At 38.9% G+C, this 16,807-nt stretch overlaps 1 protein-coding gene across 2 annotated transcripts in view; it reads right to left on the reverse strand.

Annotated features, from left to right (window-relative positions):
• The window catches only part of AK9 (adenylate kinase 9), a 135,442-nt gene that overhangs the window by 12,897 nt on the left and 105,738 nt on the right, over window positions 1-16,807 (reverse strand). For both annotated transcript variants that reach the window (XM_023727645.1, XM_004372457.2), the window contains 4 exons: window positions 15,917-16,132; window positions 14,072-14,290; window positions 6,930-7,143; window positions 3,823-4,024 (listed from right to left, as the gene is read on the reverse strand). In XM_023727645.1, the coding sequence (XP_023583413.1) occupies window positions 3,823-4,024; window positions 6,930-7,143; window positions 14,072-14,290; window positions 15,917-16,132 (851 nt within the window). The remainder of the gene's footprint in view (window positions 1-3,822; window positions 4,025-6,929; window positions 7,144-14,071; window positions 14,291-15,916; window positions 16,133-16,807) is intronic.

Raw genomic sequence — 16,807 nt, forward strand, 5'->3', positions numbered from 1 at the left:
TTTTCCACCCCAGGTTCCTTGTTTCCATTTGTCTAGTTTTCCTGTCCCTTCCTGCCTTCTCATCTTTGCTTTCAGGCAGGTATTGCCCATTTCTCATATACTTGATTGATCTAAGAAGCAGTTCCTCACGTGTGTTATTGTTTGTTTTATAGGCCTGTCTAATCCTTGTCTGAAAGGTGAATTTTGGGAGTGGCTTCAGTTCTGAGAAGGGTGACTGGGGGCCCTAGTCTCAGGGGTTCCTCTAGTCTCTGTCACACCAGTAAATTTGTTCTTTCTTGTGAATTTGAATTTTGTTCTACATTTTTCTCCCAATCTGTCTGAGACCCTCTATTGTGATCCCAGTCAGAGGGGTTGGTGGTGGTAGCCGGGCACTACCTAGTTCTTCTGGGCTTAACCAGAGCCTTTTCTGGTTAAAAAAATAAAATAAAATAAGTGACACTCCAGACTCTGCTCCCTCATAACTGAAATTAGAACTGTTCAAGGACTTGATTAAAAATCAGTGGCAGGGAAGGGCAAGGAGTTTCCTAATATAAAACAACCTTGAGTAAATAAGGGGATTCTAGGTCAGTTACCTGTGTTCAGAACCAAGGCCTTAGGTTTCACAGGGTGTGGCCAGTGGCTGTACCCTGGGGAGCAATGGTTGAGCACAGAAGGGAAAAGTGAAGAGACAGCTCAAGTATGTAGGTCTCTTGGCCAAAGTGACAGTAAGGGAGGAGCACTGCTACCTGTCCAGAGTAATCACCAACTTAATGTTGATATATATTATTCCCAAACATGTATTTATACTTATTTTTACATATATATGTATCCATGAACAACACCTATAATTGTTTATAGTGTTTAAAATTTTACGTTACTATCACTCAGTTTATATACTTTTGCAGGTTTTTTCAATCAGCATTCATTTAAACTGTAGAATAATTTTCCAGTGTAAATAAACAGCAGTTTATTCATTCTCCATTTGATGGAAAGTTAACAATAATTCTTTTCCCATATTATAAACAGTGCTTCAATGAGTATCCTTTTTCATGTCTCTTATGCACGTGTCAGAGTTTCTTTAATACAGAGAACTAGAATTTTCATGAGTTGAACAGAAAGACTTAAGCCTGAAGATTTAAAAGGTTCTCAACATCCCATAAATAAAAGACACCCACACCTGGTTAAATTTTCAAATAAAATACAAACACATATAAGCCAAAACAGCTCATTCCTAAAGGGAAAAAAAATTAGTGGCTTCAGATATTATCCCCTGGAACACTAGAAACCAGAAGGCAGTAAAGTAATATCCACAAAATTTTAGGGGTGTCATCAGGAGTGTCATAAGGAAAAAAAAAACAAAAAAAGAACTAAAAGAGATGGGGTAAAAATTAAAGATATATTTAAGGAACTGTATGTAGTGTACACAGAATATTCCTTTCTTTCCATCATCAACGGAACAGTTTTATAGTTAAGAGCTTGGCTGCTAACCAAAAGGTCAGTAGTTTGAATCCACCAGCCGCTCCTTGGAAACTGTATGGGGCAGCAAGCAGACGTTCTTAAAGTTCTATTCCCTGGCACCCAAAAAAACAAACCCATTGCTGTCAATTCCCACTCATAGTGACCCTATAGGATGGAGTGGAACTGCTCCATGAGGTTTCTGAGGAGCAGCTGGTGGATTTGAACTGCTGACCTTTTGGTTAGCAGCTGAGCTCTTCTTTAACACAGTACAGTGAAATTAGAAATATATGAAAAAATTAATTTATAAGGCCCTCATCTTTTTGGAAGTTTAAAAATCCACTCTCCTAAATTTGTATTTGAGGAAAAGAAAATGCAAATGACACCAATGGACTATTAAAACAAAAAACCAAACCCGTTGCCTTCTAGTCGATTCTGACTCATTGAGAATGTACATCAAAATCAATTGGGTTAAAATCACAGCTATCCGGAAAGGTGAATACACAGAGATAAATTCATAGCTTGTGAATGTCCTCATAATTGGAAATAATATATACACAAGGAATTCAAGAAGTTAGAAAAAAGTACAAAAGTCCTAAGATAAGAAGAAATAAAAGTTGAAACAAATTCAGTAAATAATAGGAAATAAAATTAAACCAGAAGAAAAGCCAAAGAAATAATAAGCAAATCCAAGAGCTGATTCTTTGCTATCCCCCCCAACAAAGACAAAGACAGAAGACTAGCAAATAGAATCCAGGAAAAAAAAAGCAAACCAATTTTATTTAAATCTAATTTAGAAATTAGAAAGAGATTATAACCACTTAAAGAGACATTTAAAAATTTAAGTAGAATATCATGTGAAACTATGTACATTTGGAAATTTTGATTTTTTTTTTTTTAATTAAGAAAGGCTTCTTTGTCCTGCAAAAGGATCACTTGAATGATCCTCAAAATTAGGCAAATGTAGGATGGATGACAGTCATTGTTTATGGCATCAGTGTTTTAAAAACCCTCTACAATTCAGTAGGAGCCCTGGTGGCCCAGTGGGTAAGCATTTGGCTGCTAACCAAAAGGTTGGCTGTTTGAATCCACCAGCTGCTCCTTGGAAACCCCATGGGGCAAGGTCTACCCTGTCCTATAGGGTTGCTATGAGTTGGAATCGACTGAACAGCAAGGGGTTTGGATTTTTTTTTGGTGACTCAATAAAGAGTCCCTGGGTGGTGCAAATGGTTAATGAGATTGGCTGCTAACAGAAAGGTGGTGGACTGAATCCACCCAGGAGTGCCTCAGAAGAAAGTTCTGGCGATCTACCTCCAAAAAATCAGCTATTGAAATCTCTATGGAGCACAGTTCTATTCTGACACACAATAGGGTCACAATATATATGCCCTTAACTCAAGAGCAACTGGTTGGTTACTGGTGACTCAATAAAAGATGTTTAATGGGGCTTTTCCTATTGCCTCAGAGTGGAGCCAAGGCCCCAAAGCTGAGGACAATGAGTGATGGTGCTAACACAGACTAAGAGGACCCCACACCACACCAGGGTTGTCTCCCTGCTCAGCCTATATGTGATGTCTGGGGATTCATTTGAGGTGGTGTTCTTTGATGGGGCTTCATAGAGGTGGTGTTTCCCTTTTCTTCCTTGTAGGGGAAAGGAGTGATTCCTCCAATGGCCAAGAGGGGGAGCCCCAAGAGAGCCTCTAGTAGGGAAGTGAGTATTTCCATTGCGTCTTGTACTGCTACCAGAGTAGAGTGCCAGAGGGTTTTGGGGAGAACCTGACAGGTGTCCGCAGGCATTTGGGGGCAAACATGAAGATCAGGCAAGTATCTGCCTCTTGCCTGGTGATGCCCGTGACAGTAGACAACCACAAAAAGGAGCCAGCAGTTGGTCAAGCAGCACTTTGACTGTATGGTGGGGCAAAGGGCTGCCATGATCCAGGTGCATGGTGCAGGGGGCAGCTGGGCTGGAGCTATCTTGCAAGACCCTGCCCAGGAGGGCTGATGCTGGGCACTTAAAGTCTGCCATCACAACAGACATTTAGTAGCCAAGCTACTTAAAAGAGCCTTCACCCTTTCCCATCTCACGTCTCCGTTCCCTACCCAATTGTGGAGTAGCCATTGTCCTGGCTTTGGTTTTCTATCCATAGTCAGAGAAAAATGGAGCTCTACTAAGTAGCTTGTCTCTCAGTTCGTTCAAGAGCAAAAAAACCCTATATTCTATTGTTTAAGGGCAAGGAACTGACCTGCAATACATACATAAAATGATCTTTGATTTTAAAATATTGGCATGAAATTTCCAAAACTGCATGATTTCCAAAATTTTGCCTAGTGACCAATTTCTTGAAAGACTTAACTCCTCTCTCCCCTGCCCCAGCCCCACTCACTTACCCTGCAGTATTGCTTGCACTGTCCATCAGGCATATTTCTAAGGCTTGCATAGCCAGTTCATCAGGTGCTGTCATTCCTTTATGAAGATGCCAATTTAACATAAGTGCCAGCTCTGTTCCTGGCTGGTTGTTTAATACATAACGTAAAGCATCTCCTATTGATAAGCGCTTTAAGCCATATTCACTTGCAATTTTTTTGGCAACTGAAAAACATGAAAATTTTGAAAATATTTCATTTCACAAATTCATCAGTTAACCTCAGTTTCAGACTCTAGTTAATGACAGTAACAGTAAGCTAATTTCACATTCCTCAAAGAAATTTTTAAAATTAAAATTGCCACATTTTACTGAATTAATGCTGTTAGAGTCAATCATTATTAATACTTCAGGTATGTGATTGATGGATCTGGTTAATGAGTCAACTCTGGTTTTTTCTTAAAACTAAATCAACTTTAAGTGTTTTCTTTTGCACAAAGTAGCAATATTTTTGAGGTTATTGCAAGGCATCCAGTATGTACTAACATTTGGTATTATGTTTAAAATAACCATGTAATATTCCTGTTTCAGTGCATTGTACCTATCTGTCCATTTACATACATGATGCTGCAATCAGGACAGCATAGTCAGCTCTGTCTCATGGTGACCCCATGTACAACAGAACAAAACATTGCCTGGTCCTGTGCCATCTATTGGACAATATTCTGTTGCAATCCATAGGGTTTTCATTGGCTTATTTTTGGAAGTAATTGCTAAGCCTTTCTTCCTAGTCTGTCTTGGTCTAGAAGCTCTGCTAAAACCTGTCCACCACGAGTAACCCTGCTGGTATTTGAAATATTGGTGGCATAGCTTTCAGCATCACACCAGTATGATGTATGGATGACACACGACAGATGGGTGGTGGACCTATATAGTTAGGTTTCAGTTAATCCTCTAAGAGATACTTAAAAAAAATTATAATGGCATACCTGACATTTTTATAGTGATTTACAGCTTATGAGGCCAATTTTCTTCCGTAACCTTATTTGGTATTTCCAACTATTCCATCAGATGGCTGAAACAGATATTGAAACTCCTATTTTATAGAGGAGTGAACTGAAGCCCACTAAAATGGAATGATTTGTCCAAGGTCACATTGATGGTGCATGTTATGGATTGAATTATATTCCCCCCCCAAAATATGTGTTTAAATCCTAATCTCTATGATTGTGGTTATAATCCCATTTGGGAATGGGTTGTCTTTGTTATGTTAATGAAGCAGGATTAGAGTAGGGTGTATCCTGAGTCAATCTATTTTGAGATATAAAAGAGATTAAACAAGCAAGCGAAAGAAGCAGAGAAGGGGGAAGAGAGATGCCAAGCAACATGAAGATTGCCCAGGAGCAGAAGCTCAGAAGAGACAAAGACCTTCCTCCAAGCCGACAGAGAAAGCCTTCCTCTAGAGCTGGCATCCTGAATTCAGACTTCTGGCCCCTAAACTGTGAAAAAATAAATTTCTTTTTGTTAAAGCTCACTTGTGGTATTTCTGTTATACCAGCACTAGATAACAAAGACAGCGCCATTGGCTGAAACAGGGCTCATATTGGTTTCTACTTCCCCTACGTGAGACCCGAAGCAATGGCGTCTAGTAATTATTAAATGTGGCCATGCTCTGTCATGTGTGGTTTATGAGAACTGCCTGGAGACAGCAGTGCGGAGAGGACATACATGGGAGCCCATCCTGTCCCACGGAGAATGTGGACTAACTGACCTGGGACCACAGTCAGGGCCGCCCAAAGGGGAAGCCCCTATGATAGCCACAGGGCCCTTAACCTCAGCTTTGCCACAAACTATGGGATCAGACCTATATTTTTAAAGTTCTAAAAATAATTAAGCTTTTGAAATGTGACATCTAATTAAAAAAAATAACTTCTTATTTCTACAAAGAATGAGAAATCAGATTGCCTTGTCTCTATTTTCACCTTTTGCTCTGGATGTGGGATTTTATTTCGAATGTCAATGTTCCACTCTCCTTGGGAAATATGAATATTTAGAAATGTACAATTTAGAAATTGCGAACATTTAGAATACAACTATTAAAGGCCCTTTTGTCATGGTAAACATTTTATTTATTTTTTTAGTTTACTTTTTTTTTAATTTATTGCATGGTAAACATTTTAAATGGACAAAACAAATTTTTCCCTCTTTTCAGCTAAAGAGCTGGAACACAAAACTCCCCCTATTATTCCTGGTGACAAGTTAATCTCTGACATTATTTCTCCTCTTCCTTTTCTATTCAGTCAGTCATTAAATCCTATTGTTTTTTTCTTTGAAAGAGCTTGTTTATTTGTCCTTTCTCTTGTATTCTCATTGCACGACCAACCACTGTTCACATTGTTCTCATGCCATCTTGAAAAACTACAACCAGACTATTGTTAGACTATTTGCCTTTAAAAAAAAAAAAAACACACACAATCTAAAGTTATACAAAATTCAAACATTATAGGAATACAGTTTATCAAATGCATTTTCCAGCAATGATTAATCATTGCTTTTTATCCTTTCATCTATTAACATACTAGGTTCTATTAATATACTCTTTTAATATAATTTATTATACAAATATATTTTAATATATTACAGTCAATTTTCTAATATTTTATTTAGATATTTGATTCTATATTTATAAGTGATATTAAGTTTTAATTTCTTGTACTACCTTCATTAGATTTTGGTATCAGGGCTAGGTTAATTTAAAAAGAACTTGTATTCTCTTATACCTTTTTGATTATATGGACTATATTTCTTAATAAAAAATAAAAATAAATTGGGAAGCTTCCTGTGTTTTTCAGTGCTCTGGAAAAAGCTTACAGAAACATAGAAATTATCTCTTCTTTGAAAGTTTGATACAAGTTTCTTCTAAAACCATTTGATCCTGGGGTGTTTAGGAGTGGGGTCACACTTTTCAATGCCTTTTCTTCAGTGTTATTGGTATATTTACATTTTCTGTCTCTTTTTGAGTCAATTTTGATAGTTGGTTTCCTGGAGAAGTGGCAAGACTTTTCACTGTTTTAAGCATCCACAAGCATAATAGTTTATGCTTGAGGAAAATGAAGGCAAACACACCCTCACCTGTCGTTTTCCCAGATTTTGGAGGCCCCACAACTGCAATCCTAATAGGCATCGTTGGCCTAGGTTTGGGCTGGCGGATATATTTGATTGGATTCTTCATAAATTTTTCTTTACTTTCCTTACTAGATAAAAAGTAAATATACTGACGATGGATTACAGGATAACTTGGATTCTCTGGGCTTTCAAATGGCTTGATTGTCTCTCCTTCACTTAGCTGCAATATATACACAATTGAATTCATAAGTTAGTTTTCATTTATACAGCATTTTCCCCAAATACATTTAAAAAAATTTGTTAAGTTAAAAAAAAATTTCTTACAGAATAAGAAAAGTAATTATAATAAAATATTACAGAACTGTAAAAAGTACAACCTATTTTATACCCACATCAATCAATTTACTCTTTCTCAATGGGCTTTCAGTTTATGACAGTTAAGGAGCCCTGGTGATGCAGTGGTTAAGCGCTTGGCTGCTAACCAAAAGGTCGGCAGTTTAAACCCACCAACTACTCCTCAGGAGAAAGGTGTGGCAATCTGGTTCCGTATTACAGCCTTAGAAACCCTATGGGGAAGTTCCACTCTGTCCTACAGGGTTGCTATGAGTCAGAATTGACTCGATGGCAGTGTTGTTGTTGTTTTTTTTTTAATATGTAACTGGCATAAAACCGTTGCCATCCAGTCAATTCTGACTCATAGTGACCCTATAGAACAGAGGGAACCTCACAAGGTTTCCAAGGCTGTAATCTTTATGGAAGCAGACTGTCACATCTTTCTATCACAGAGCAGCTGGAGGGTTCAAACCACCGACCTCTCAGTTAGCAGCCCAGCGCTTAACCACTTCGCCACCAGGGCTTCTCTTCAGGAGGCTAGAAGTCCAAATTCAGGATGTGGCTCTAGGGGGTGGTCCTTCCTTGTCTATTTCAGCTTCTAGTAGCTGGCAATCCTTGGAGTTCCAGGGCTTGTAGATTCATCTGTCTCTGTAGTCATCAGATAGAGTCTGTCTTTCCTTCTGTATGTGCTTCCTTCTGTATCTGCTTTTTTATAACTCAGAAGTAGTTAGGTTTAGGACACGTCTTACACTGATATGACCCCATTAACATAATAAAGAAAACCCATTCCCCAATGGGATTTCATCCACAGGTATTTAAAAACAAACAAATAAACAAACCCCTTGCCAATGAGTTGATTTCGACTCATAGTGACCCTATAGGACAGAGTACAACTGCCACATAGGGTTTCCAAGGAGCAGCTGGTGGATTCAAACTGCCAACCTTTTGGTTAGCAGCTGAGCTCTTAACCACTGCACCAACAGGGATCCTTCACAGGTACAGGGGTTAGGATACCAACACATATTTTGGGAGGACACAATTCAATCCCTAACAATTCCTCAGGTGGGGATCTTTTGGGGTATACTAGCAAGGAAAATCCCACTGAGTTATCTTACACATTTTTATACAGATGAAATCATATTCCCATAAACATTAAGAGAAGCCAGGAAAGGGAACGACACTAACAAAAGGCAGCCTAAGGTGTAGTATGGAATGGGGTGGTCCCACATCTGTGCATTGGTGATGATGAGGATGGCGTTATTAACTGCTGCTAGGGTTTCGTATCTTTTTTATAGCATCAGATGGCAAGCATCAGCCATCCCTGGACTTGACAGAGTAGGTGTGGAATAGTGGGTTATTAGTGCTCCTCCCCCAGAGCTACTATGAGTCAGAATTGACTGGACAGCAGCTGGTTTAGTTTTGGTTTTTCCAGAGCTACAGTTGCCACAGGTCAATGGCGTCGTCAACATCATCATCCATCCATGGCTGGGACTGAATGCTAAGCAGAATGGTAAGTAGAAATTCAGGAGTACTGTGGGAGTGACTGCTGTATGCTATACACTTGGTAATAAAAGAAAAGCTGAAAGTTTAGTGATTCCGTTTCAAATTCCCTAGTTAAGTGTAAATCCTTTCAGCTGTTTCTGCTGTTGCCAAAAATACTTAGCATGTATCCTTGCACCTCTGTAGGTCAGAATGCCATGGTGTCGTCAAATTAGCAATATCAAATTGTCATACAACCAGCAAGATTTCCAACAGCCCTGATAAATGTCTATTTATATGCTTAAACCCTCCCTATGACCATGCACTCATTTCTCCACAGGCATTTTTGTGAAAATTCTAATTGTGTTTGGATCTGAGCCCTTCTTTCTCCCTAAACAGGACTCTGATTTTGCCTGCTTAGTTCTTGCCCTTTCTTGCCCATTTCAGAGAAGGTTAGGGCATGGCTATTTTTCAAAGACTTTTCAAATGATTCTGATACATGCTTAACTCTATCCAATTTTCTTTGGAGAGAACTATCATAGTGTTTCTATATTTCAGCATGATATTTTGAGAGGTTTCTCTTGATATCCTATGGTTAAGATAAAAAATATGATAACACAATTAAGTAGAATTGAAACCCACTGTCTCAATATCAACCAGACAGGAGGTTTTAGGTAACATGCACATGAATCCATTCTTGAACCTATCCTCCAAAATATTTTATCAGTGACCAACAATAGTAATATACATTAATAATAGCAACAACACATATTGAGAACTTACAAACAGCCAAGCACTGTTGCAAGACTTTGCACCATTTAACTCATTTAATCCTTGTTAACAATATTGTAAGGTAGGAACTATTCTTATTTTCCCATTTCAAAAATGGCATTGGATCATAGGGGTTAAGCGATTTTTCCAAGGTCGCTTAGTTAGTATGGCATGGTTTTGAACTTAGGCAGTCTGGCTCCAGAGGCCATGGTCTTATCTACTGTGCATCCCAGAATGTACACTGGTCTAGTGAGCAGGTCACATGCAGCTGGGAGATGTGGCTAATCATGGCCTCTAAAGTTTTCTATTATGTTGGAATGACAGTGGGGAAAAAAACTCCAACTTCACAAACACAGATAAGAGAGATGTGTTGTGTGAAAAACGAGCTACGGATCTTAGCTTCTTCAAAGTGCAGTGTAAGTCTACAGTGGGGCATGCCTGACAATAAATGAATTCTATCTGTGGTGCTTTTAAAATATGACCACAAATTCTCCTCCCTTCAAGAGGTAGAAACTAATTCTCCTCCCCTCAAGTGTGTGCTGAACTTAGTGACTCACTTCTAACAAACAGATTAAAGTAGAAATGACAGTGTGCAAACTTGGAGACTAGGTCACAAAAGATACTATAAATTCTTTCTCTTGGATTGTTCACTCTGGGGGATGTTAGTGGCCATGTTGTGAGGACTCTCAAGCAGCTTATGGAGAGGCCCACATGGTGAGGAATTACGGTCTCCTGCTAATAGCCAATGAGGAACTGAGGGCTCCTGCCAACACCTATATTAGTGAGTCATCTTGGAAGCAGATCCTCCAACCTCAGTCAAGCTTTCAGATAACTGCAGCCTCTCTGGCATCTCAATTACAGCTACATGGGAGATCATGGGCTAGACTCTCTCAGCTGAATCACTCACAAATTCCTGATCCACAGAAAATGTGAGATAATGTATGCTGTTTTAAGCTAAGTTTTTTATTAATTTGTTATGCAACCATAGATAACTAATACTGTATCTTAGGCTACATTAAAAATTACAGCATTCAGACTAAAATCGATGGTCATACCAGCTCTACTGTGAGTGCCTAAGGCCATCTAGAAAAATGTGTTCAGTTCTACCTCCATTTTCAGGGGTACAGACCAATTGCAGTGATTTCAGGAGAGAAAAGACTAGGATTTTTGGAGACTTGAAGCCATGTTACATGAGGAACAATGGTAGGAACTGGGGATTTTTTTTTTGAAGAATTGAAAACTAAAAGGAGATATGAAAGTTGTTTTTAAGTATCTAAAAATGTTCATGTGGAGGAAGTTTAATGTGTTCCTTCTATATTTAGGAAGTAGACATTAAAGTGGAATTTAAAAGGGCAGAACTTATACTAAATGAAAGAAAAAAATTTTAAGTGATAGAGCTGTTAGAAGATTGGATGGGCAGCACCTTGAGGAGTGAATATCAGTTAAAAGTTGTGAAATGACTCAGGCTTGGATTGGGTGGTGGGCCTAAGTGACCTGAGAGTTCCTTAAAAGTCTGAGATCCCATTCTTATAACTGTGCATTCTTTCCTACCTGTTGTAGTTAGGTGCTGTCAAATCAATTATGACTCACAGCAACCCCATGTGACAGAGTAGAACTACCCCATAGGGTTTTCTTGTCTGTAATCTTTATGGAAGCAGATTGCCAGGTCCTTCTCCCGCAGAGCTGCTGGGTGGGTTCGAACTGTCAACCTTTTGGTTACCAGCCAACTGCATAACTGTTGTGCTACCCTTTTCTATCTAGCAGAAGTAAATTCTAAATAACATATTGTCACTCCCCCATTCTCAACCTTCCAGTGGCATCCCACTGCCCTTCAAAGAAAATCCAAAGTCATTATGTTGGTGTCCCATTGCACTTAGCTTATTCTGTGTATGTGATTTAAACCTGGCTTCTCTCTTCAACAAGGAGCCCTAGTGGCACAATAGGTTAAAATGCTCGGCCACTAACTGAAAGGTCAGCAGTTCGAACCCATCAGCCATTCCACCAGAGAAAGATGTGGTGGTCTGCTTCTGTAAAGATTTGTAGCCTTGGAAACCCTATGGGGCAGTTCTACTCTGCCCTGTAGTGTCGAAATGAGTTAGAATCTACTCAGTGGCAGTGGGTTTGGTTTAGGTTTGGTTTCTCTCTTCAATATCCTCTCATACCACACTCCTCCCCACTCATTAAACTCCACCTGCACTGGCCTTCTTTCTGTCCCTCAAACATGAGAAACTTATTATTGCATTAAAGCTTTTACACTTACTGCTCACTATGCTTGCATGGCTCCTTCTTGTCATTTAGGTTTCTCATCTAAAGTAGCTTCTGCCCCCAGTCATCATATTAATCAAAGCCAGTTGTTGTTGCGTTGATTCTGACTCATGGCGACCCCATGTGTGTCAGAGTAGGACTGTGCTCCATAGTGTTTTCAATGGCTGATTTTTTTGGAAGTAGATCACCAGGCTTTTCTTCCTAGGTGCCTCTGGGTAGACTCGAACCTCCAAACTTTTGGTTAGCAGCCAAGCACATTAACCATTTGCACCACGCAGGGCTCCAACATTACACTTTCATTGTCTTTATAGCACTTAGCACTATCTGACACGATTGTATTTATTTATTTATGTCTTACCTATCCTCCCTCCCCAACCTAACTGAACTGCCAGAAGTTCAAGCCAGATTTAGAAGAGGACATGGAACCACGGATATCACTGGGATGTCAGATGGATCCTGGCTGAAAGCAGAGAATACCAGAAAGATGTTTACCTGTGTTTTATTGACTATGCAAAGGCATGCCACTGTGTGGATCATAACAAGTTATGGATAACATTGCTGAGAATGGGAATTCCGGAACACGTAATTGTGCTCAGGTAGAATCTGTACATGGATCAAAAAGCCCTCGTTCGAACAGAACAAGAAGATACTGCATGGTTTAAAGTCAGGAAAGGTGTGCATCAGGGTTGTATCCTTTCACTATACCTATTCAATCTGTAGGCTGAGCAAATAATCCAAGAAGCTAGACTATATGAAGAAGAACAGGGCAGCAGGATTGGAGGAAGACTCATTAACAACCTGCATTATGCAGATGACACAACCTTGCTTGTTGAAAGTGAAGAAGACTTGAAGCACTTACTGATGAAGATCAAAGACTACAGACTTCAGCATGGATTACACCTCAACATAAAGAAAACAAAAATCCTCGTAACTGGACCAATAAGCAATATCATGATAAACAGAGAAAAGATTGAGGTTGTCAAGGATTTAATTTTACTTGGATTTATAACCAACACCCATGGAAGCAGCAGTCAAGAAATCAAAAGACGCACTGCAGTGAGCAAATCGGCTGCTAAAGGCCTCTTTAAAGTGTTGAAAAGCAAAGATGTCACCTTGAGGACTAAGGTGCACCTGACTCAAGCCATGGTGTTTTCAGTAGCTTCACATGCATGCGAAAGCTGGACAACAAATAGAGAAGACCGAAGAAGAATTGATGCCTTTAAATTGTGGTGTTGGTGAAGAATATTGAATATACCATGGACTGCCAAAAGAACAAACAAATCCTCAGAAGCAAGGATGGCAACACTACATCTCACATACTTTGGACATGTTATCAGGAAGGATCAGTCTCTGGAGAAGGACATCATGTTTGGTAAAGTAGAGGGTCAGCAAAAAAGAGGAAGACCCTCAACAAGATGGACTGACACAGTGGCTGCTACAATGGGCTCAAGCATAGCAAGGATTGTGAGGATGGAGCAGGACCGGGCAGTGTTTCGTTCTGTTGTGCATAGGGTCACTATGAGCCGGAACCGACTCAATGGCACCTAACGACAACAACATGATAATAGGAACTTTACCCGTTTTGTTCACTACTTATCCTCCAGAGGCTAAAACAGTGACTGACATGTTCTTAAGATTTGCTGAAAAACATCCTACATTTGAAGTTACTGAATTTCACTGGGATTAAATCTGTTTGTTGACACTGCATACAATGATTGTGAGGATGGCGTAGGACTGGGGCAGTGTTTCATTCTGTTGTACATAGGATCACTATGAGTCAGAACACACCTGACAACACCTAACAAAATAATATTGTTTTTTGGCACAGTACTTAGAAATGAGTTTGTTATGAGCATTAACGGTTAATAACACTATTTTGTATGGTATTTCAAACTTTTCAGAGGGCTTTATCGCTCCTGCATTTGATCACAAAGATCTGGTAGCAATATTCTTCCATCGTAACCGTGAGGAAGTAGAATTAAAGAGGCTAAATGACTTGCCTAAAATTAGGCAGCAAGGTAGTGGTAGATCACTAGTTTAATAATATTTCCGCTACTACAAAGGTAAAACCAAGTTGGAATTAGGTTATTGCTGTAGAAATAGATGAAAGAAATTAAATCCTTCAACTACTTTTTCCACATCAGAAAGGCAAAACAACCAAATATTTTTATAGCTAGTTAATACTGTACAATGCTTGCAATTTTTGATATTATCCACTGTCTTTTTCCTAGAATACTTTAAAAAAAAAAAAAAAGAAGTACAGAAACAGCATGGCTTTCAGATCCATTTGCTGACATTACCTTTACAGGGTCCCAATATCCAAAAGAGCTTAGGTATTTGTAGGTAAAGCTGAGCATTTTCTGGGCAAGATGTGGTGGTATTGCATAACATTTCTCAAAAATGCTTGCACGATTTTCCACCAGTGGCTTCACTTTGGAATTCAATGTATATTGTACGATGTGGGTTTTCCGAGCTCCATTAATGTGAATTATTGGTATCAAAAACTTCTCAAATTCATCCTGGGCAGTAAAAGCATAAAATCAAATATATCCAGTGAGGAAAAGGCTGGTAGTATTCAGTCACACAGCACACAGACACAGATAGTGACTGACTACCTCAGTTTGCTGTGTGCCTTGGAGTCGATTCCAACTCACTGTGACCCTATGGGACAGAGTACAGCTGCCCCCACAGGGTTTCCTAGGCTGTAATCTTTATGGGAGCACATCGCCAGGTCTTTTCTTCTGTGGAGCAGCTGGTGGGTTTGAACTGCCAATCTTTTGGTTAGCAGCTGAGCACTTTAACCATGATACCACCAGGGCTCCTACCTCAGTCTAAAGAACAAATGTTTTTCAGCTTCTGAGTGGCTGCATGCTGGCAGCCCAAACCTCTGACCCTGTGGTTTCCAGGTTGCTTTGATTTATAAATTTGTTTTCATAATTATAAGTGGTGCTGACAAAAGGAAATACAGCTCTAAAATATATTTGTTTTGAAACGTTAAAAAAAAAACTAAGGTATGAACCAAATTGTTTTTGTTTCATTTTCAAATGTTATGTTTTAAAAATAATATTTTATTGTGTTTTAGGTGAAAGTGTACACAGCAAATTAAGTTCCCCTTCAACAATTTTTATTCCAATTGTTCCGTGCCATTGGTTACAAGTTCTACAATGTGTCAGCATTCTCATTATTTCCATTCTGTTTGTTCCGTTTCCACTGATCTAGCTTTGCTTCCCCTCCTTACCTTCTCATGTTTGTATCTGGGTAAATGTTGACTATCTGGTCTCATACAGTTAATTGTTTAAGGGAGCACATTACTCACCAGTGATACTGTTTATTTTATAAACCAATCTATTATTTGGTGGAAAGGTGACCTCCAGAAATAGCTTCAATTCCAAGTTCAAAGGGTATCTTAAGGTGATACTCTCCAGGACTCCTGTAGTCTCTTCTCTATTGGTCCAGTAGATCTGGCTTTTTTTTTTTTTTTTTAGGAATTTTAGTTTTGTTCTCCATTTTTGACCCATTCTATCTGGGACCTTCTACTGTGTCCCTGGTCAGAATGGTCAGAAACGTAGTTAGGCACTATCTAGTTCTTCTGGTCACAGGTTAGAAAAGGTTGTGGTTCGTGTGGGCTATCATGGACTAATTTCTTCTTTGAACCTTTGATTTCCTTCATTCTCTTTTGCTTCATACGAGTGGAGACCAACAGCTGTATCTTAGATGGCCACTAGCAAGCTTTTAATACCCCAGACACTCCTCACCAAACTCGGATGTAGACCATTATCTTTGTGAACTATATTATGCCAATTGACTAAGTTGTTCCCCGAGACTATGGTCCCAAGCTTTTTGACCCAGTAAACCAATCCCATGAGTTATTTGGATATGTCTAGGAAGCCTCCATAACTGTGCCCCTGTGTGGTTTGTTATATATGTGGATATACATTCAGCATACACAAACGTGTGTACGCATATGCCTACAGATACACCTCCACATGTACCTGTATTTACTTCCATATATCTTCCTATATACATGTATGCATCCATGTCCATCTATGTAACCACACACATATCACACGTTACTGTTTTTATTGTGGTGAAAATTAAATGTTACTTTTTTGAATTATGAAAAGTAATGAAGGAAAAGTAGTAACCTGTATTATTTGTAAATTATTCATATCTGCTTCAAATTTTTCTCCCACTTCACTTCTCAGGTGTTCAATGGCATCAATTTCCTGTTCTTCATCTTCCTCACTCATCTCTTCCTCTTCTTTTGGAAACTCTTCTTCGAGGATGTTGTCAATATTATCATCTTCCTCTTCTTCAGGCTCTTCCTCACTAATAATATCTTCATCTTCTTTAACAGCAACCTGAGGAAGAAAGGATTATCTTTTGCTATATGTATGAAATGTGTAATGAACAACATTATTAACTAATCATCTGCAATATTTTGTAATAACTGGATGTTGGCTGGTATGGCATGGCAAAGTGCATTTAGTAACACAGTAAAAATTTAAGTATCTGGTGCTCAGAAATTTAAGACCTTCAAGAGTTTGACGCCATAGTGGTCTCATAAATAGACAAAGATGTTCAATGCTATATGTTTATCGTTGTTAGAATGTTACATGTTTTTGATGGTCTTCAGTAACAATATTTAATGCAATTCAAAGAGTATTAAACACTCACTAACTTTGTTAACTTGAACAAGATCAGTTTCCTCATGTTTAAATAAAATAGGAATAATAAAAGTACCTACCTAATATGGGATATAAGATCAAAAGAGGCCTCTGACCTAAAATAAAATGGCTGAACTAATGCTAAGCTTAGTGTAACTTTTCACACAGATTCAAACCCAGTGCTCAGAAACCAACTCTATTATTAAGGCTTTGTGGTTAGGCCAAGATTTTAAATCAGTAACCAAACCTTATGGAAAACTCTTTGTGTTAGATCTCCCCAGAAGATCTTATGTTCTGGGCAAGGTAATGTTTAATAACCTGTTGCCAACAGTATTGTAATGCCAACATCATGCCCTTGTTCTGTGAAGG

The sequence above is a fragment of the Trichechus manatus genome, unplaced genomic scaffold, assembly GCF_000243295.1.
Source record: "Trichechus manatus latirostris isolate Lorelei unplaced genomic scaffold, TriManLat1.0 scaffold00017, whole genome shotgun sequence".
Classification (NCBI taxonomy): Eukaryota; Metazoa; Chordata; class Mammalia; order Sirenia; family Trichechidae; genus Trichechus; species Trichechus manatus.